General features: G+C 57.5%; 6 protein-coding genes across 6 annotated transcripts; 3 read left to right on the forward strand and 3 right to left on the reverse strand.

The window, feature by feature from the left end:
• Window positions 1-118: 118 nt before the first annotated feature.
• Window positions 119-4,379, forward strand: J3D65DRAFT_648558 (pyridoxal phosphate-dependent transferase; the record flags this gene model as incomplete). The annotated part of the gene is made up of 6 exons (XM_066802398.1): window positions 119-564; window positions 611-2,108; window positions 2,703-2,993; window positions 3,044-3,088; window positions 3,161-3,825; window positions 3,899-4,379. The coding sequence occupies 6 exons, from the start codon at window positions 119-121 to the stop codon at window positions 4,377-4,379; spliced, it is 3,426 nt and encodes a 1,141-aa protein (XP_066650308.1).
• A 3,099-nt stretch (window positions 4,380-7,478) lies between these two features.
• On the forward strand, window positions 7,479-7,886 carry J3D65DRAFT_681457 (uncharacterized protein; the record flags this gene model as incomplete). Its single annotated transcript, XM_066803734.1, has 3 exons — window positions 7,479-7,523; window positions 7,585-7,685; window positions 7,751-7,886. Coding segments are annotated over 3 exons (281 nt in total), but the record flags the coding sequence as incomplete, so codon positions are not given.
• Window positions 7,887-8,518: 632 nt separating this feature from the next.
• J3D65DRAFT_672332 (uncharacterized protein) lies at window positions 8,519-11,598 on the reverse strand (the record flags this gene model as incomplete). The annotated part of the gene is made up of 2 exons (XM_066803485.1): window positions 8,519-11,385; window positions 11,457-11,598. 2 exons carry the CDS (start codon window positions 11,596-11,598, stop codon window positions 8,519-8,521), a joined length of 3,009 nt encoding a protein of 1,002 aa, XP_066650310.1.
• A 2,861-nt stretch (window positions 11,599-14,459) lies between these two features.
• J3D65DRAFT_672333 (uncharacterized protein) lies at window positions 14,460-16,950 on the reverse strand (the record flags this gene model as incomplete). Its single annotated transcript, XM_066803486.1, has 2 exons — window positions 14,460-16,885; window positions 16,938-16,950. 2 exons carry the CDS (start codon window positions 16,948-16,950, stop codon window positions 14,460-14,462), a joined length of 2,439 nt encoding a protein of 812 aa, XP_066650311.1.
• A 341-nt stretch (window positions 16,951-17,291) lies between these two features.
• J3D65DRAFT_641725 (translation machinery-associated protein 16) lies at window positions 17,292-18,452 on the forward strand. The gene is made up of 2 exons (XM_066801911.1): window positions 17,292-17,703; window positions 17,899-18,452. Exons 1-2 carry the CDS (start codon window positions 17,526-17,528, stop codon window positions 18,273-18,275), a joined length of 555 nt encoding a protein of 184 aa, XP_066650312.1. The 5' UTR covers window positions 17,292-17,525; the 3' UTR covers window positions 18,276-18,452.
• On the reverse strand, window positions 18,335-19,575 carry J3D65DRAFT_641728 (regulatory protein-like protein suaprga1). The gene is made up of 3 exons (XM_066801912.1): window positions 19,333-19,575; window positions 19,111-19,282; window positions 18,335-19,064 (listed from the first exon to the last, which is right to left on the reverse strand). The coding sequence occupies exons 1-3, from the start codon at window positions 19,493-19,495 to the stop codon at window positions 18,494-18,496; spliced, it is 906 nt and encodes a 301-aa protein (XP_066650313.1). The 5' UTR covers window positions 19,496-19,575; the 3' UTR covers window positions 18,335-18,493.
• Window positions 19,576-19,639: the final 64 nt, after the last annotated feature.

A 19,639-nucleotide genomic window follows, 5' to 3' on the forward strand; every position in this document is an offset into this window, starting at 1 on the left:
TGCCCTCTTCTCCCAACTCACCCCCCTCACGCTCTTCTGCGAGCGCTTCTTCCGCGAGCCCTGTCCATCTTTTCCCTGCATATCCTACCGCTCCGTATCTGCCTTATACCCCGCCGCCATGCCCAAAGAAAACCGCAAGCGCGGCCGCCGCGACGAGAGGAAGAAGCGCAAGCTCGACCACATCGCCACCGAAGACGACGCACACCAGACCAAGAGATACAAGGCCCAGGACCAGGACGACCAACCTGCGCTCCCTCAACATCCCGTCGAACACGACCAGAATGCAGAATTTTCCGCCCAACCCCCGCCGGGTGAGGTCGTCTTTTATGGCATGCTCGACGACGAGGAGCAGGACTACTTTAAGCGCGCAGACGAGATGCTCGAGTTGAATCAGTTTGGAGATCCCGAAGAGCGCGCCCTCTTCCTTGCCAACGTCTATCGCGAAGCCGACGGCAAGGAACTCAAGATTGCCAACAGCCAATCCTGCTCGCGCCTCATGGAGCGCTTGATCCAACTCTCGGATGCTACACAGTTGAAGAATTTGTTCAAAAAGTTTAGCGGCCAGTGGGTTCATCGCTTCCATTGCTTCAAACTATGCTAAGATTTCCAGTTTTCTGAATCTCGTCCAACACCGCTTCGCGTCGCACTGCTGCGAAGCCCTCTTCATTCACTCTGCTCCCGTCGTCACCCACGAAATGATCAATCCTCCCCAAGACCAATACATTGATCCGCAGGATGTACAAGTGTCCATGGAAAACCTCTTCCTCTACGCCGTCAACGAACTCGAAGGCAACCTGGGCTATCTCATGACGGACAGGTTTGCGTCGCACACTTTGCGCGTACTACTGGTGGTCTTGGCCGGCGAGTCGCTGGCGCGCTCGTCACATAGGTCGTTATTACACAGCAAGAAAAAGGAGCAGGTCAGCGTGGCAAGGGCCGAAAACCCGGACGAGAACATCTTGGAATCTCGGGCCGTCCCCGAAGCATTCCTGGCAGCCTTGGAGAAGATGATCAACGGCAGCGTGGCCGGACTGGACACGACCTATCTCCGCGCGCTTGCAACGCATCCAACCGGAAACCCCGTACTGCAGCTCCTTGTCAAACTCGAGCTGACCAAGTTTGGCAAGCAACGGGCCAAGGACCAAAACTCGCTCCTCAAGAAGCTGCTGCCAGATGATCTCGTGACGGAGACGAACGAAAGCGGCGCCTTCATCCACGGCATGCTTTTCGACACGATTGGATCGCGGTTGCTCGAAGTCATCATCGAAAATGCTCCCGGAAAGCTATTCAAGTCCATGTACAAGGAATTTTTCAAGCCGCGCATGGCCAGCCTTGCCCGAAACGAGATAGCCGGTTACGTCGAAACCAAGGTGCTGGAACGGCTGAGCAAGGAAGACTTGGAAGAAGCAATGCACTCGATCCTGCACGAGGTGCCGAAACTAGTGGATCGGAACCGCATCGCCGTCATCAGGAGCTTGATCGAACGCTGCGCCGCACGACAGGTCAACACTGCGCCCCTTGCGCAAGCTCTGGAAAAAGCATATGCGGGACCCAACGGTTTTGAGATTTCGAGGCTCCTCAAGCTCGGAGAACCGGCGGCATCCGAGGGCTCCAAGGGGGAGGCGCAGGGCAAAAAGGGCCAACCGTCGGCGGACAGCCTGCACGGATCGCTTCTGGCGCAGACGATGCTGGGGGTGCCGGGGCCGCTGAGTGGACTCGTTTTCGATGCGCTGGCTCGACTGGGCACGCCTCTGGCGTTGAACATGGCAAGATCGGCCACAGCCAGCAGGGCTCTGCAGGAAGCACTGACGTCGCCGCTCGCCACCATCATCTTCAGGCGCAAGGTGATTCAGCAGTTTTACGGGCACATTGGCGAACTGGCTCTGGACCCGTCGGGATCCCACGTCATCGACGCCATTTGGAAGGGCACGCACGGGCTTGCGTTTATTCGGGAGCGCATCGCCGAGGAGCTGGCGGAGAACGAGGCGGCGCTGCGGGAATCACACGTGGGCCGCAAGGTGTGGAGGAACTGGCGGATGGACCTGTACAAGCGACGGAGATCCGAATGGGTCAACCAGTCGCGTGACACGGCGGGCAACGGGGCGTTTGTGCCATTTCCGGAGCCGGCAGACAGCAACAGCAACAGCAACAACAACAAAAGGAAGGCCAAGACGGCCATAGAGCTGGCGCGGGAAAATCATGCGGCCGCAAAGCAGCGCAGCAGGAGGAATCAGGACAAGGGCAAGGCAAAGGAGGAAAACTGAGGGCACAGGAGACGGCGGCGGCGTATGCGGCGCATGTAGGGAGCATTGATGTAATGGCGAATCTATCGAGATGTGGGTGAGATCGGAACCGAAGTGAGATCCAAACGAGATGCGGTGCCAAGGACGGGCACACTGTGCGGTCTGACCGCGGGACCCTGTCACTGCGCGGCCAGATGCATGGCTCCGTCATAGCCGCCGCAAAAGTCGTGATCAGCCAGTCACAACTTGTGGTGTTGACTTTTTGCACCACCGCGCTGCACTTGTTTTTCGTCGCCTGCATTCCGTTCCATTCTCCCACCATGGCCATCAACGGCACCAACGGCTCCTCCAAGGCCCATGTGCTCTCGCGCGCTGACGACGTTGCCGAGGTCGGTGCGCCCATGTACCCGGTCGTGTCACATTCTTGCCATGCTGATCCATGGATTGCTTCCTCTGTAGCTGCTAGACGCCGTTCAAAAGCTGCTCATCCCGTTTATCCGCCGCGCCGACGACGACGCCGCCACCAAGCCCACAGCCCGCGGCCTGCAATCCCACGGCGCCAGCGGTCCGCGCACCGCCCTGGTCGACCTGCTGCCGCCGCACAAGCTGGAGCCACTGCTGGCCCTCGACCTGTCTGACGATGGCGTCGGCAAGGACGGCGTTCTCCAGCTCGTCGAGCGCGTGCTGCAGTACTCGGTCAACACCTGGGACCAGGGCTTCTTGGACAAGCTGTATGCCTCGACCAACGCCGTGCGTACCTGACGTCCTCCATTCTGTACTTTTTAGCTGACCCCGACCAGATTGGCGTAGCGTCTGAACTCATCCTCGCCGTGCTCAACACCAATGTAGGCACCCCCCCCCCCCCCCCCCCCCCCCCCCCCCCCCGGCCGCTGAAACACCGCTGACACGCTCCCCAGGTGCACGTCTACCAGGTGTCGCCAGCCCTCACGCTGGTCGAAAAGTACGTGACCAAGCGGCTGGCCCAGCTCATCGGCTTCACGAGCCCCAATGCCGGCGGCATCAACCAGCCAGGCGGCAGCGCCTCCAACAGCTCGAGCGTCGTGATCGCGCGCAACACACTGTACCCGGAGACCAAGGACAACGGCATTGGCGGGCGCCGCTTCATCCTCTTCACGTCGGCCCACGGGCACTACAGCCTGGAAAAGGCGGCGCAGATGTTCGGCTTCGGCAGCCGCGCGGTGCGCGCCGTCCCCGTCGACGCCGCCGGCCGCATGGATCCCGCGGCGCTCGAGTCGCTGGTCGTGGCGGCGCGCGACGCGGGCGAGACGCCGTTCTACGTCAACGCGACGGCGGGCACCACGGTCATGGGCTCGTACGACCCGTTCGACGCCATCGCCGACGTCTGCCAGAAGCACAACCTGTGGCTGCACGTCGACGGCAGCTGGGGCGGCTGCGTCATCTTCAACGACGCGCTGCGGCGCGGCCGCACCGATGGCATTGAGCGCGCTGACAGCGTCGCCATCACGCCGCACAAGATGCTCGGCGTGCCCATGACGTGCAGCTTCCTGCTCGCCAAGGACTTGCGCCAGTTCCATCAGAGCATGACGTTGCCGGCCGGCTAGTGCGTTGCCCCCCCCCCCTGACCCCCTTTTCGACCCCACCCCCCTGATTACTGACGCTTCCTCCCGGCACAGCCTCTTCCACAACACCCCCACCGACGAAATCTACGACCTGGCCGACCTCACCCCGCAATGCGGCCGCCGCGGCGACAGCCTCAAACTGTACCTCTCGTGGGCCTTCTACGGCTCCGCCGGCCTCTCCTCGCACGTCGCAACCGCATTCGCGCGGTCCGAGCAACTGCACGCCCTCCTCTCCGCCTCGCGCGACATCGTGCTCGTCACGTCCCCCGACTCGCCGCCGCCGTGCCTGCAGGTGTGCTTCTACTACGCGCCGGCCGGCGCGCTGCACGCCGACGCCGACGTCAACAGCGCGCGCACCGTCGCTATGGCCGAGCGCCTCATCCGCCGCGGCTGGATGGTCGACTACGCGCCGGGCGCGCGCGGCAAGTTCTTCCGCGTCGTCGTCAACCGCGAGACGCTGCCGGGCACGGTCGAGGGGCTGGTGCGCGCCGTGGTGGAGGCGGGCGCGGAGGTTGTCGGCGAGGAGACCGCGTAGGGGGTGCGGCGACGGTAGGTTCATGTACGTAGCAAGAGAAGGATATAGAGAAAGAGGAAGAGGAAGAATGGAGGGCTGTTCGTGGTGTGGAGAGCTCAACTTCGCAAGAGGAAGATGGTGAACCGGAAAAGTTCTGCTCGCTTGCTTGCATGTTTGGTGGCTATTCTGCTTGGGATTCTAGATGGTGGTAGACCTTTTTTCTTTGCATCGGACAACATCCACATCCACTTAGTCTCTTCATGGCTCCCCGCCGTGCTCCCGCGTTGGCAGGAGGTACGCAACTTGCGTGAATGCCGCAGTGTAACGTCAGCTCTCAGAGTGGTCTTGTATGAAGCCTTCAATTCTCTCGTGTCTTCGAGAGGGTCGATAAAAAAGGAGAAAAAAGAGAAGACGAAGGCCCCCAGAAACGGTGAGAAAAACTTGGAAACCAGCCAAAATCCAGAACCAACACCACAGAGCCCCATGTGCCCGGCTTTGGGAGCGGTAATGGTCATGTCATTAAGGGGGGTTCGGGGCGGGCGGCGGTCCAGGACAAAAGAAAGCAAAAAAGAGAGCGACACCACAAACACCACCCGCCAAAACCCACAACAAACACCGCACAACCGCGTGCCACCCCCTCAACGCCACCTCCTCCATCCCTCGCCTCCTCCGCAGCCAACTGGCTGCCACCTCGGCAGCAGCGTCGCCGCCCAACAAACAAAACAACACCAGACAACAAAGACAACAAAGCCCCGCGAGCCGGGCCTGAACGCACGCCAGCGCCATAGGGGACGCCGGGGTCAACCACACCGCGGCAAAAAGATCCAAGACCGCCCGGCACCGCCTCTGAGACATCCATCAGCGATGTTCGATCTGGAGACTCCGCCTTAGTGCTTGCGGCGTCTCGGTGAGCCCCCCAGGGAACAGCCTCACGTTGCGAGGCCGCAACAACGACGACATCAGAGTTTCCTCCACTCGGGGCGCGGCTGCCGGGCTGCAAGCCTTCGGTGTCATGTTCCCGGTGGTGTGGTGGCGATGGTTATGAGGAGGGAGCTATTGCATCATTAGCATGAGATCTTCAACAGACGCAAGCGAATGAGTTGTCTACGTACATGCTGGTGCTGGTGCTGGTGTTGTTGTTGTTGCTTCTGCTGCTGCTGCCGCAGCCGACTGCTTCCTGAGTTAGCAGTGTCTCAGAAATGCTGGATAAGATTGGACGAGGTTGCAAGAGAACGTACCCCTTGCCGCCGCTGCTGCCACCGCCGCCGCTTCTCCTGCTGTGGAAATTGTCAGTAAGTTGTTGAACAGGGAGATTTGAATGTGACGTACCTCCTGCCAACGCGGGAGCACGGCGGGGAGCCCGTAGGCGAGTTCCAACGCCCCGGGAAACGACATGGCGGCGGGACGGGGAGCAAGAGGCTGGGGGCTGGACGCGGGCGGGCGAGACGCGAGAGTCTTGAGAGGTGAAGGGGAGAGCGAGAGCGAGAGGTATGGGCGTCGGGCGCGCGTGCAACTTTGAAAAGGGGGAAGAATGCTCTTGCAAGCGAACGATTGGACGGCGCGGCGGACGAAGAGGGTGCTTCAAGCAGTGAGTGGATGGTTGAGAGATGGAGGATGGAGTTTGGAGGACGGAAGACGGAGGACGTTGGGCGGGGCGGCGTGCTCGGTCGTGTTGGCAACGACGGCAGCTGCGAGACGCGGGAAAGAGCACTTGCTTTGATCACCCCACCGCCCCCATCGCGGCCGGAAGCGGGAACACCAGGGAAATCCGAAGAATGCTCCTGGAGTCCGAAGTTGACGGCAGACGACAGACAGCTCCCCGAGCTCAAGTCGGATGGAGGATGACCACTTTCTGGTGCGGCTCAATCCATGCCGTCCAAATCAAAGGCATGAATGCCATGTTGGCAAGGAACTTGACCAGATTTGGCAGTCACCTTTCCCAATGTTTGCTTGGCGAGACTGTGGCAGTGAATGATTGATGGCAGGGGACGGCGTGATGTCAGGAAGCATCACTTCTTCAGTCACACAAAACGTGGGCAAAGCGGGATGGATGGGAGACTCACTCAGATGAGTACATACAAAATTGGCTCGTTTTACGGATTAGTGGGTTACTGACTGTCGGACAGATTCCTTCTCGTCTCTTCGTCTTCTGCTCCTGCTCCCATATCCTCTCAGGGCATCCGCCTCCCAACCTTTTTTCTTTGCATCTCGTTCGACATCGACGTCCACACAGTCTCTCTTTCCATTGGATGCTCTTGAATGCTTCTTTTCCGTCTCTCTACTTCTTGTTCTTCTTGGTGGTCACTCTCCGTTCACCGAATGCTCCTTGGTTCTCTACCCTACCGCTTTGAGCTCGAGTGCTTCCTTCCCGTCCCTCTACGTGTTGTTTGTTGTTGTTGGGTGGTGATGGGCGTGATGGCGTGATGGCTGTAAGTGGGAAGCGCCCACGGTTGGAGCATCCACGCTCCCACCCCTTCTGTTTGCACCACTTGTGGAGCTCGGGCATCGAGCATTGGTTGGCAGGTCCCTCCTGTCGGTAGGTACCAGTGGCTAGATTGGCCGGTATGTTAGGCGGCACCGCCATGTACCTGAGAACGAGGCTTGGTCTCAAAAGCTGTGGCTCACGACAAGAGTACCAGGGAATCGGGAGTATTCATTTGCTCGAACAGACTACTGATGGGAAGCATTCATACCTAAGTCTGTGGCTGTCCACTGATATGGAGCATTCAAGCGTCTGAAAGTGGTGATTGGCATGGCTCAGGTTGGAGTGACCTCCCTCTCTGCCAGGCAGGTCTGCGGAAACCGCAGCTTCACCGCAGCTTCACCGCAGCTTCACCGCAGCTTCACCTTCCGCGTCACTTCCGGAGATTTCGAGGAAGCTTCAAAGGTTCATGTCTGTGTGTGCTCCTTCACCTTTATCGTTGCGACAGCAACGAGCTCGAATGCTCCCTGTGCTTATATGTGCCGGTCCCCCCTCTCCCCTGTTTTCGTTCTCTGGCACCACCACTGACGACCAATCTCTCGCAAAAGCAAAGAATATTTTTATCATCCAACGTCAATCACGCCGCCTCTTTTTTTTTTTTTTTTTGCCCGTCTCTCGCTCTCCCTCTCTCCCCCAAAATGAACATCATCGAGCTGGAGGAGCTGGGGGGCCACCCGGTGTCCGTACGTGGATCATTCACTTTAATCAAAGACGTCTGGGAACGTTGCTAATGACATCGACAAGACAGCGAAACAAGCCTCCGTCCCGTCGTTGAGGAGGAGGACACCGAGGCGGCACGGTGGCGGTGGCGGGAGCAGCGATGGCGACAGCGACAGCAGCGCCATGTATGTGGACAACTTGCTTTCCATTGATCAAGCATCTCGGAGAACCTTGCTAATAGTTGTGATAGTACCGCCTGAGAGCGTGGCAGCGTGCGCTCCCTGCTCCGTCACCACCCCCTTCGCCTCCAGCTCCGCCGACCCCAACACCACCACCAACACCACCACCAACACCATCACCACCGCCACCACCACCACCATCACCACCAACACCACCAACACCACCACCTCAACTGATGTCTCCCCGGGCGGTCGGCCGGGCCAGGCCTTCGGCAAGCCTGTCGCGCCCTGGAGCCGTCCGGGGGGCGGCCGCCTTGATGGTGGTTGGTTGGTTGGTTGTCGTGGCTGTTTTGTGGTCGGCGGCGTCGCGCGGGCGGGCGCCCGAGGAGCGCAAAGCGCTCATGACCAAGCGAGTGGCGGCGGTGTCCGGTTTGGTGGTTCTGGGGGGGGTGGCAGTTGAGGGAGGAATGATGTGGTGGGAGAGGGGGAAGGGGGGATGGAGGGGGTTGGTTGGGGTGGTAAGAATTATTTTTGTTTTTTTGGTCGTCGCTGTTGCGGTGGTGGGGGCCGTGGTTGGATTTGTTTTGTAGTTTTTTGTTTTTTTTTGTCCTCTCCGCCTCCCTCCCTAATGCAATTCTTCAAGTCTCCCACAATTCTTTCAAAATGATCCACGTGAAATGTGTCTTTCGACAAAGCACCGCTCTGAAACGCATCTGCAAAGCAAAAGATTCAATTGCATTTGACCTTGAGCGAGGGCAAAGCAATGGCGGACAGCGCATGAATGCTTCCTAAGCGCGACTGTAGCAGTGAATGGATGCTCCCTAAGCGTGATTGCAATATCAGATTCCTTCACCTTGCCTTTTCTGCTCTTGGTCTGCCCGGTCCTGGGCATCGTTTAGAAGCGCGATGGTGTCTGCCCATTTCTTTCTCCAGCGCTTCTTACTCATAATCCCAGATGTGCCCTCAAAGATGAAGAAGTCACGCTTCATGCCCCTGAGTCTCTTTTTACCTTTGGAATCACGGCCACCTCCAGTTGTCAAGCTGTTTTTACGCAAACCGAGCTTTTCCTCAACACCATTCAGCCACCGCCGGTCGATATCTGCGTAGAAGTCTTTTCGCCTCCGTGCTTGCTCGAGATCGAATTGCCTTCGTTCCTCGTCCTGTTTAGCATCAAACTCGTGACCGTTTTCAATGGCCTCGGTATCGCGATCGGCCTTTGGCCACAGGTTCAGTTTGCCGTTTTTGTATTTGCCGCACATGCGCTTCTTCTTCGTCGGGTTCCGTTTGTCGACAATGTCCGCGCACACGTCTGCGACGGGGATGTCGTGCTTACCCTTGACTTTTGGAGACAGTTCCAGCTTGTTGTCTTTGTATTTGCCGCAGAGACGCTGTGTTCCATTTCTCCCATCTGGATAAGGAACGTCCGCACATGCATCGCCCGTAGGAGTATCTCGGCGTGTAAGTCGCCGTGCAAGCCGCCGTACAAGGCTGGCAGATCCTTGTTGTGCTTCAGGCTCCCGCTGCTGCTGCGACCCATTCGTCTGCCTTCTCTGCTCTTCATCGACACGGTCCTGGGCGTCATTCAACATCGCGATGGTCTTCGCCCATTTCTTCCTACTCATAAAGCCAGATAGGCCTTCAGAAAGGAAAGAGCCTTTCTTGATGCCTTGTGGGATTGGCACCATCTTGCCGTTCTCGAGTTTGAAGCAGAGCCGCTGCGTTCCATTTCCTCCGCCGGGGAGTTCGTAAGGCACGTCGGTACATGTGTCGCCGTTGTCGCCGTTAGGAGCACCCCGGCGTTCAAGTCGTGCGGGTCTTTGCGGGTCCTCGGGCTTTTGCTGCTGCTGTGACTCCTTTTCCGCTCTGAGCGCATTGTCAACACGGTCCTGAGCACTGTTCAGGAGCTCGATGGTCTTTGCCCATTTTTTCTCCCATTTCTCCCGGCTAATGGGTCCAGATAGGAGGCCTTCATGAAGGAAAGCGTTGCGCTCCTCGCCCCAGAGCCTCTTTTCACCTTTTTCGTTAAAGCCACCCAGAGTAGTCAAGCTATTGTTGCGGAGACCGAGGTATGCTTCAATGTCGTTGAACCATATGCGGGCGTCCCAGTGATTGAATTGTCTCCATTCCTCTCTTTGGTTGCGGCCGAATTTGGCCTTTCTCTCCTTTTCTTCGCGTTCGAATTTTTTCTTCCTCTCCTTTTCATCGCGTTCGTACTGCTTTCGTTCCTCCTTCTGCTCGCCGTAGAATAACTTCCAACGTGAAGCCTCTTGCTCCATGCGACCTGCTTCTGGCCACATCTCCAATTCGCCGTTTTTTCTGTACATGCCACACAACCGCGTCTTCCAAGGCATGCCCTTTCGATCAACGGCGTCGACGCATATCTGTGTGAGGGGGATCTTGTCTTTGGGGCCGCTCACTGGCCGAAGGCGCATCCGCCCTTTTTTGAGTTCGCCGCAAAGGAACTGCCTCGTCCCCTCTAGGCCAGGGCGTTCATCCGGGATGTAGACACACAAGCCGATGGGATGCTCTCCGCGTCGCACAAGTCGGTTAACGCCGTCTGGCTTTTTGACCAAGCCGCCCGAACCGACGTCTCGCTTTGCATTTTTCTCGGCGGCATCCTCGACGTGCTGGGCCTGGTTGAGAATCTTGATGGTCTCTGCCCATTTCTTGGCCCAGGCGTCTCTTTCTTCTCCGGTTTTTGCATCTTTGAAGGCGTAGAGGAATGCGGAAAACTTCCGTTTCGGTATTCTCTTCTTGCCGGACATGTCAACGCCGCCTGCAGTGGTGAGGCTGTTGTTGAGCAACACACCCATCCTGGCCTCCAGTTCGTTGTAGTATTTCCGAAGGGTCCATTTTTCATATTCCTTCTTCCTCTGCTTCTCCTCGCGGTGGAACTGCTGTTTTTCCAGCTTCTGCCCGTCTTTGAATTGTTTGTGGAGCTTCTTCTGTTCGGCGATGAACTGGAGACTGCGCTCAGAAAGCGCTGATGTTTCAGGCGTCGCTCCCTCTCGTTTGACCAGTGAGCCTCTTGATTCGGCGCCCACTTTGCGCTCAGCGCCGAGCGTGGCGTTCCGCCGCTGTTCGTTGACGACCTCCTGGTTCCGGTTTAACCATATGAAGTACTTTTCATAGTGGTCCATCCAGTTTTCAGCGCTCATCCACTGCGCATCCTTAATGAGTTGCGCAGCGGTATTGGCCCAGTTGGACTGCTGAGCGTGACGGTTCGAGTTGCCCATGCTAGACAGAGCGCCCTCAAGCAGCCCCAGCTTCCGCTCGAGCCTCCGGAAGAGTTCCTCATGCCCTGTCTGGTCCTCGAGCTGCTCTTCGTGCCACTGTTGCCACTTTTTGAACGCCTTTCTTTCCTGGTCGCATTTCTGCTTCTTCGTCCTCTCCTCCCATTCGTTCCGCGGTGTGGGTAGGAAAGTGCACTCGTACGTGCCCATTACGGTTGTATAGGGCTTGATGGTTCCGAAAACTTTGTACCCGGTCGTTGGTCGCCATTGTGTGTCCCGTGTCTCCAAGAGCAAACCGTGTGTTGCAGTTGGGGTAACCAAAGATTCGTTCTCGTCACGTGGAAAGGCATGTTGAGACGTCTCCATGTTCGGGGCTGAAGTGACGAGTATTTCCGGAGACTTGAGGGCTGCAGTCGCAACATCTCGTTTCTCATATCGCGTGTACCATGCGAAATCCACTGCACCTGGACCGGCTACAAAATGAACAATCAGCAACTGTCTGCAATTGGAGTTTTTCAGGCAAAAAGCAAGAAAACGCCCTTACCGGTGCAAGGCTTCGAATGCTCATGACTATACGGATCGACGAACGGGTCCCAAGAAGGCGAAACACTCCCGGACGTGGGCGCAGGCGCAGACAAAGCTTCCCAGAAGAGGGAGAAGACGATGATGGCGACCCGGGAATGCATGGTGGTGCTGATGCTCGAGAAAAACAAACTTGATCAGAGTGTAGTCGATGGAAGAAGCGAAGAGTCCCAGGACTTTTTTATCTGGAGCCAGGAGGAGATAGTTGGGGAAGAGTTTTCTGGTTGCGTGGGGAGGTTTCTCCTCATTCCCAGACTTCAACCATGGAGTGGTGAACCTTTGTTCCAGGAGAAGCTGTCTGTCGTCTGCCGCAACGCTCGAACTTCGGAAGCATTCAACGATCCCCACACACATGCCCAGGGAGCATACACTCCCTACTGCAGTCACACCGAAGGAGAATTCATCCGCTGACTCCTGGAGCAAGAGACACTGACAAGCCAACGACCCCAAGATCCCGTTCAAGACCTAAAAGTGTCGGCATTGCCCGCCAACAGCAGGCCCCTCCCCGAAGTTTTGTTTCAGGAACGATCATGGTTTTTTCACAAACGAAGAAAGGAAACGAAAAGGACGAAGAATGAATCCACCAAACTGGACTGCCAATCGTCGCTTCAAGGTACGTACAATTGAATACCTGGAGACCAATCTGCAGACGAGGACAACGAAGACGCATCCTCGGACTGAACCATTTGCTTTTCAAATGCGTCTCAGAGCCGACATTCAAAACACCAACAACGGCCAACAACCACAATGAAAATCCACCCTCAATCCCCAAACCGCCAAAACACCAGACACTCCCGCCACCTTCGATTTTGAAAGAATGGTGGGAGGCTTGAAGAACTTTCATAAGAGGCGGCGGCAGAGGAGACCAAAAAACAAGAAAAGAAAAAAACCTACACCAAAAACTCAACTATGGCGCCCACCACCGCGACAGAGACGACCAAAAAAACAAAAAAACTCTCACCATCCCCCTCCCCCCTCTCCCACCACATCATTCTTCCCTCCCTCAACAACCACCCCCCCAGCACCAACAACCCGGACAGCCCCGCCGCCCTCCTCTCCACGCGCGCCCGGCCATCCTCGGGCGTTTCCACCCACCACCAGACCACGCCAACCAACCAACAACAAGGCGGTAGCCACCCGGACGGCTTCAGGGCTGGTCACGTCCTTGTGGCGAATATTGTACATGGCGGCGGCAGGAGCGCGAGAGGAGCCAGAATCTGATGTCGGCGCCGAGAGGGCCAGGCATGTCTGAGGGCTGCCGACGGGCGCGCGAAGGAGAGAGGAGAGAGACGGCGCAGGTTGTTTGACAGCCGACCGGAAAAGAGGACTGAGGTCGCGGAGCTCCTGGTGGAGCAAGAGCAGAATCGCCGTCCTGAGAAACATCAGCAACTGATCGGCAAGCAATTCCAGAGGGTCGAAGAATGAAACCTACACCGTGTCCGCCTGCACACAGACGTGGAGCCTTTGGCCAGCGTTGATGCCTTCGAGGCGATGCTCAAAAGCCGAATTGGCACCTTGAGAAATGTCAGCAACTGAATGAAAGCCAAGCGTTTCGGGAGTGAAGCTTACATTGTACACAGCTGGCCCTACTTGTGGCTCAGCACGCGGACGAGCAGCCCGAAATGTTGGTGCTGGACGGGTGCAACGAAGACGAGCCGCCGCAGGGAGTGCTGCGAGGTCTTGAGCGGCCAAGCTCGCGGAGGAACGACAGAAGAGAAAGGAGAGAGTGGTCGTGGGCGAAATTTTGGAGGTTGGCCGATGGATGGGGACGACGATGGAGGATAATGGATGGAGGATGAATGATGGATGATGATGGGAGACAGGCGAGCTGGGGGGACGGGGGAGGTCATAGTCATATCCCATTGTTGCTAGGGAAATGACGAAACGGAAGGCACTCACCTACCTTACCTGCCCGAACGTCATGAGCGCCGAGAGTGCCAAAGAAGCTGCGGCTTCCGCAATGGAAGCTGAGAAGGGAGGTCGCACCACCTTTGGCCACCCATGAGCCAGCAGTTGCAGCACACGGAGCCTCCCCATCACTACTCCCACCCACCTACCTACCTACATGTACCTACCTCACTTGGCGACCACCTGTCAGCCAATCGGTCGATCACGACACCACAGGTATGTAGCAAGTACATGTAGAGAAAGAAAGACGTCGCCGTCGTCCCTCACGCCTGTCTGAGCTGAGCTGAGCTGACGAGAAGCTTGCAGTTGCTGCAGTCCAGCCATACCCCCTCAGAGCCTCTTTCTCGACCAGGCAGGCAGTCGGTCAGTCGTTTCTCAACACCACAGGAGAAGGACCTTGGAAGGAGAGTCCCTCGGAGACAGATTGCAGGCGTCGGATCGAGGGCGAGGAATCAGAGCCGCGACGGACAATGCCTGGTCGAGGTAAGGTACCTAGCCAGCCAGCAGTCAGTACTGTTCAACAAGCGCGTGTGTGCGTGGTCAAGTGTGCGTAGTCACTGACTCCGCTGTCCAATTCCTCCCCCATAACTCCATCCAGTCTCCTCTACTGCCAGCGAGGACCTTCCACTGCCATCACGCACCGCAAGCACCAGACCATCAATCAACCCAGCCGTGTGAGAAGAAAGCATTCCGCACGCCCCCAGAGAAGTAGGTAGGTAGACAAGCAGACGACGCACCAAGTCAGTAAAAGCGTGTAATCATTAAGCATTACCTACCCACCCTCCCCCAGCGCAACCTACGGCATTCATTTTTGCAGCTCGAAGCCCTTGGTCAAGCCCCGGATCATTTCCCTCTCCTCCTCTCCGTTCCACCGTCCAGCCAATGACAACAAATGCCCCTCGCACATCATCCCATCGGCTCAAAACAAAGAAAAAACAGCAGACAGCTGCACCATCGCAAGAATAAATGCTGCTCCAATCGTACAGCGGGTAGACGCACCAACGAGACAAATGCTTTTTGAATGGAATGGCAAAACAGCGCTAGATGACAATTGACTTCATCGGTCGCCGCCAGCGCCAAAGCGGAAGCGGCCGAGGTTGAGCTTCGGTGCCGTGGGGAGTTCGTCGCCACTCTCGCCCTCGCCCTCGCTCTGGCTGTCCGGTATCACCAGCAAGTCTTCGCTGCCTTTGCTCTTGGCTGCTGCTTGCAGCTGCTGATGTTTTTGTGGGGGTGATGTGATCGGAGGGGGTGAGGACGACAGGACGCTTCGCCGCTCTCTTTTCCTGGGCGAGAGTTTGGCGACGATGGCGTCGAGTTCGTTCACCGTCTCCGCGATCGTAGACTTGTTTCCCTTTTTCTTCTTCTCTGGGACGGTAGGTAGGCCATCGTCTTCTGCGCCGCAGCTGTCAGGAACAATAGGGGCGACATCTCCAGTGTCGACAAAGAAACGCTTAGGGGAGGTGGGGAGGGAAGGAGATGATCGCCCTGGAGCAGAGTCCTTGCGAGGCTTTGAAGATGACTTTGTCTTGCTCCAGGAAAACTCGGCAATGTTTGCCTTGCTGAACGCCTGCTTTGCGATGCGGCCAAGAGACGACGTGGGTTTCGTGTTGACAAACGACTCTAGAGGCTTCCGCGTGACTCGGGTCTTCTTCTCGATTCGATGCGCTGGAGAGCTGACGGTAGGAGAAGCTTTGGGCGGCGTCGTCGTGTACGCAAACATTTCCTCCAGCTGGCGGAATTTTCCAGGCAGCACCTCATCGTTGGAAGAGGTCTGCGAATCCTCGAACTCTGCAGGGCTGTTGTATGAAGTATCGGGCGTGTTTGTGGCTTCGCGATCGTCCAGCTTGGATGCCTGGGAATCTTTCTCTTGTCCTTCCTGGCCCTTCACGGAGCGCTTCTCGCTGCTTGCCGAGGTGCTTTCTTGGCTGACAGTAGGTTGACTCGGGTCAGGTATCTGAGCCATAGCCTCCTCAATCGAGTCATCCGAGAAAATTCCAAAGTCCTGCGAGGCCCGCCTCTTCGAACCAGCTCTATTGGCCGAAGGGCTAGAGTCGCAGTCCGCATTGACAAAGAAGCGACTACTCTCCTCGACGTGAATGCCACCTTCAGCGTCGTGTATGGCCAGCGAATCGGAGCAAAGTCTCTGGCGCTTCGCCGGTCGCGTCACTGACCGACCAAGTATCGGGGTAGATACCACGCGTTGCGACGTCTGCCTTGGCGCGGTGGCTGGTAACGTCTGGCTTTGGGGCAGAGGGGGGCGAGACGGTGCTGGTGAAGCACTCCAGCTGCCACGGCTCTGCTGCTGTAAAATTTGCTGCTGGGTAGGAGAAGGAGTGAAGAGGTTGATATCCAGCTCGGCCAGGGGTATGCGACGGGGCTTAAAGAACGAGTCGATTGACTTGCTCTTTTTCAATTCCGGCGTCTGCACCAGGGTCTGCCGAGTCCTCGGCATGATGGGTCTGCTTGGTGGCCCCATGGTACTAGGGACAGAAAGACGCTCCTTGGTGTTGGGATGCAATGCCCCTGTCGCGACGCCAACAGCGATCTTTGGCTCGTAGTAGCGGCCAATGTAGAGAAGCTCTTCCAAACGAATGGTAGCATCAGGTTCGGTGAAATTGACAAGACGCTTGGCTTCCGGACAATAGACCCATTGATACATAAAGGTCATCTCGGCCTGGACAAAATCCTTCGCATAGCCATCGGGGACCTTGAATTTGCCGTCAAACTGGATTTGCCGCAGGACCTTGTCCACCGTCTTGTGTTTGCGAAGCAAGCGGTATGAAGTCATCAAGCCCATCTTGCTTATGTTGGGCAAGTAGTCGCACCCGCTCAGGATCGCCATCCTCCTAAACTCGGCATCAGTCCAACCGACGAAGCTGACGTCCTTGCAGGCGGTAAAGTCATGGCGGTTGATGGCGATGCATTCGCCGTACGGGTCCAGCTTGGTCATGAGACACTTGGCACCAAAAACGAGAAGGTCCGAGTCCTCGGATACAATCCCTTGGATGATTCCTTTTCGTTCGAGGTACACGAGCTGCGAGTCTGCCTCGTAAGGGGCAACAACATAGTCGACATTGATCTGCTTCAGCTCCTCAATCAAAGCCTTGGCCATTTCAGGGGTAACGTCGACAGCCTTTTGGAGTTCAGAGTGGGCCTGCGCGGACTTGCCCAACTTGAGCAACTCCATGCCCTGTCTCTTGCTGTCCCTCCTCTTGGCGGCTCTCTCCTTGTTGGTGACATCCTTGCCGGGCAGGTGATCGCCGTCGAAGACAATGTAGGGTTTGACGCCGAAGTGGAGGAGCATTCGCACCCGGTGCAGGCAAAAGTCGATGTGCTTGCGGGTTGGCCTGTCCAGTGCCAGATCAATCGCACAGGCCACAATTCCACGATGCAGCCAGCCGTAGGCGTCTACACCAATTGTCTTGCCCGCGAATTCCCGAAGATGGCATGGCTTGTGGATCGACTTGAGCAGCGGGAGCAGACCTTGTCTATATCAGCAAAACCAGTAGAGACGAGACTGTTGATGAGACGGTACCGGAGATGCCCATGATGGCGGATACCCAGCGGCGATGGTCGACACCAGGTCAGAATGGGTAGGGAATGGATGGCAACGAGGCTTAGTAGTCGGACATGATGAGTCTCCCCAGGTGCCACAGGTAGAAGGAGCCTGACAGCTGACGGCACGGTGGAGCAAAGAGTGAAGGTTTTGAGGCGATGAGGTTGCGGGCGGATCGCTGACGCGCCTGCGATTGGGACGCGTCCGAGGCTGGAGCAGGACCCTGGTAGGCGCCACGACAAGGTTGGCGCTAACCGGGAAGCCTGTGGCGTCCACTTCAGGCACATCTCGGTGTTGCGTTTTCTGTTCAGAGAACAAATTGTCGGCTTTTGACTTGTACACATCTGTTTGGAAGCAAGATGAATATTCTCCAGTGCCAGCACAAGATCAAACCTGTCGCAAACTCCACACCAGACCATCATTCCCAGTCTCGTGCGCCACAGCCTGCCACACCGCCCAGGCCACCGCTCCACCGACCGCATCGTCTCCAACCGCAGCTCCAAAAAATATCACCAGCACATCCCCACGCCAACAGCTGCACCAAGCACGCCTCTCCCCGCCGCCAAAATGCCCAAATCTCTCGCCAAAGTCTCCAAGAAGATCGGCAACAAGCGCAAGCATGCCGGCAAGGCCAGCGCCATGCACGAGCACAGCCGCGACTCGAAACGCCTGCAGCGCGCCGCCGCGCGCGACACCCGCCTCTCCAAGACCCTCGACTCGCGCAGCAGGCAAAATATGCCATACCGTACGGTCCCTTTTCTCCCCTCCCCTCCCCACCTCTCCCATTCTTCTGTCTCCCTGTCTTGTCTGCCTGGGAGATGGGCGAAATTGCAATTCTGTGCCCAGCCCCGCGAAGAATGCGCGGCACGCTCCAGGCCGTTGGGTCTAGGGCCCAGATGTACGTACATCCGTGTACAAAGGTAGCTGACACCCGTCGCAGTCGAGCGCCTCGCACACTTCCAGGAAGCCCTGACGACGACCGACCCGACCGCAACCACGCTCACGCTCCCCGCCATGCACGACCTCGTCGCATCGTGCATCAACCGCGACGCCGAAGAGCTGGCGACGCTGCACGCGACGCGGCGCGCCGGCCGGCCGCCCACCCCGCGCGAGCAGCTGCTGGAGCAGCGCGTCGAGCGCGAGAACAAGGAGTACGACGGCGGCTTCTGGGTGCCCGACTTGGAGGACGCCGGCACGCTCGACAAGGTGCGCGAGTGGGACGGCGAGTGGGTCAGCTGCAATTGCATGCGGTTTGTGAGGCTGGCGCGCGCCGGCGAGAAGAGAGACAGCGTGTGGCCGCCCAATGGCATGAGTTGAGCCAGGATGCGGCGTGGGCGGTGGTGAAAGGAGGATCGGACATGCATATGATACCACTATTTTGAATCGTAAAAAAGTCTGTATTTGATTGGTATTCCTACAACTGACGGACGGCATTGGGCCCAGCACCTCGCTTTGGCAGCTTAAACAAAACAAAAAAACTAGAGTGGCGAATGTTCAGGTTCTGAACCAGCTTTTTTCCCTTCTCTCGGACGCGTTCAAGCCGCAACAAAGTCCTTGACGTTCTTCAGCCACCTCAGGTACTCCTTTTGCTCCTTGAAGTCAATGTACTCGGGGATGAAGATGGCCAGGGTTGCGTCGACGCCTCTCTCGGCCAGGTACTCGTCGAGCAGGAGCTGGAGGTCCTCGTCGAGCTGGCCGAACGCAGGGCCGGGGTAGATGCCTCTCCGCGAAAAGTCCGTCTGCGGGTCCTTGGGGTCGGCCATCTTGGCGTCGGGGAAGTAGAACATGTTGCTAATCTCAATGGCCGAGTGCTCGGCAAGGGCGTCAATGACGAGGGCGCCCTTTTGGCCGTCCTTGGTGATGGTGATGTTGAGGTGCGCAGGGAAAGTCGTGCCCTCCTCTTGGCCCTCGTCGTACTCTCCCTCCTCCTCGGGCTCAACCTTGACGTTGCCGCCAGAGGTGCGGCCCTTGTTGACGGAGCCCTTGGTGTTGGCGCCGCCGGACTGTCCGTCAAACTCGTCTTCCAAGGCTTGGTCCTCGAAGGGGTTGGGCTGCTCCTCCTCGGGGAACTCGTTGATATCGGCAGTGGTGAAGCGCACAGTGATGCTGCAAACGCGTTAGAGCGTCCCAAAACACAGCTGGATTTACCTACGTCTCGTTGTTGAACTTGCGGGTCAGGACGACGTCCTCGCTGCCATCCTTGTCGACGAGCTCGAAGGGGCTGTTCTCGATAAAGTCCTTGAGGGTGTCCGAGTACGCCTCTGGCTCGGGAACGTTTTCTTCTATGCTGTACTCGTTTTCGAGCTTGGCAATGAGGGTTTGAGCTGGAGAAGTTAGCTATGGTCAACCAGTGTCCTGGCTCATAAGCTCATACTGTCATTCTTCCGCGTCGAGGTCGTAAAGGCAGCGAGTCTGGGTGCAACGGCCGACCTCCAAGCAGCAGTCCTCGCAACAGCGGAAAGCTGTAGGCGGGATGCGGTCGCGAGACGGGAGATGGAGCGGGGCGCAGCGCGCGCAAAAGTTCTCAGAGACAGCATTGCGACTGAGTGTGACAGGATTCCGCGATGCGATTGGAAGCTGGGTGTGCAGAAGAGAGGTGGATTTGGGTTGTGGTGGGAGGCCAAGAGAAGAGCAGCATGGAAAGTCGGCCGAAGTTTCGTCGGCGTGAAGCTAGCCGGGAG

This window comes from Phyllosticta citribraziliensis, assembly GCF_038025025.1.
Source record: "Phyllosticta citribraziliensis strain CPC 17464 chromosome Unknown J3D65scaffold_15, whole genome shotgun sequence".
Lineage (NCBI taxonomy): Eukaryota > Fungi > Ascomycota > Dothideomycetes > Botryosphaeriales > Phyllostictaceae > Phyllosticta > Phyllosticta citribraziliensis.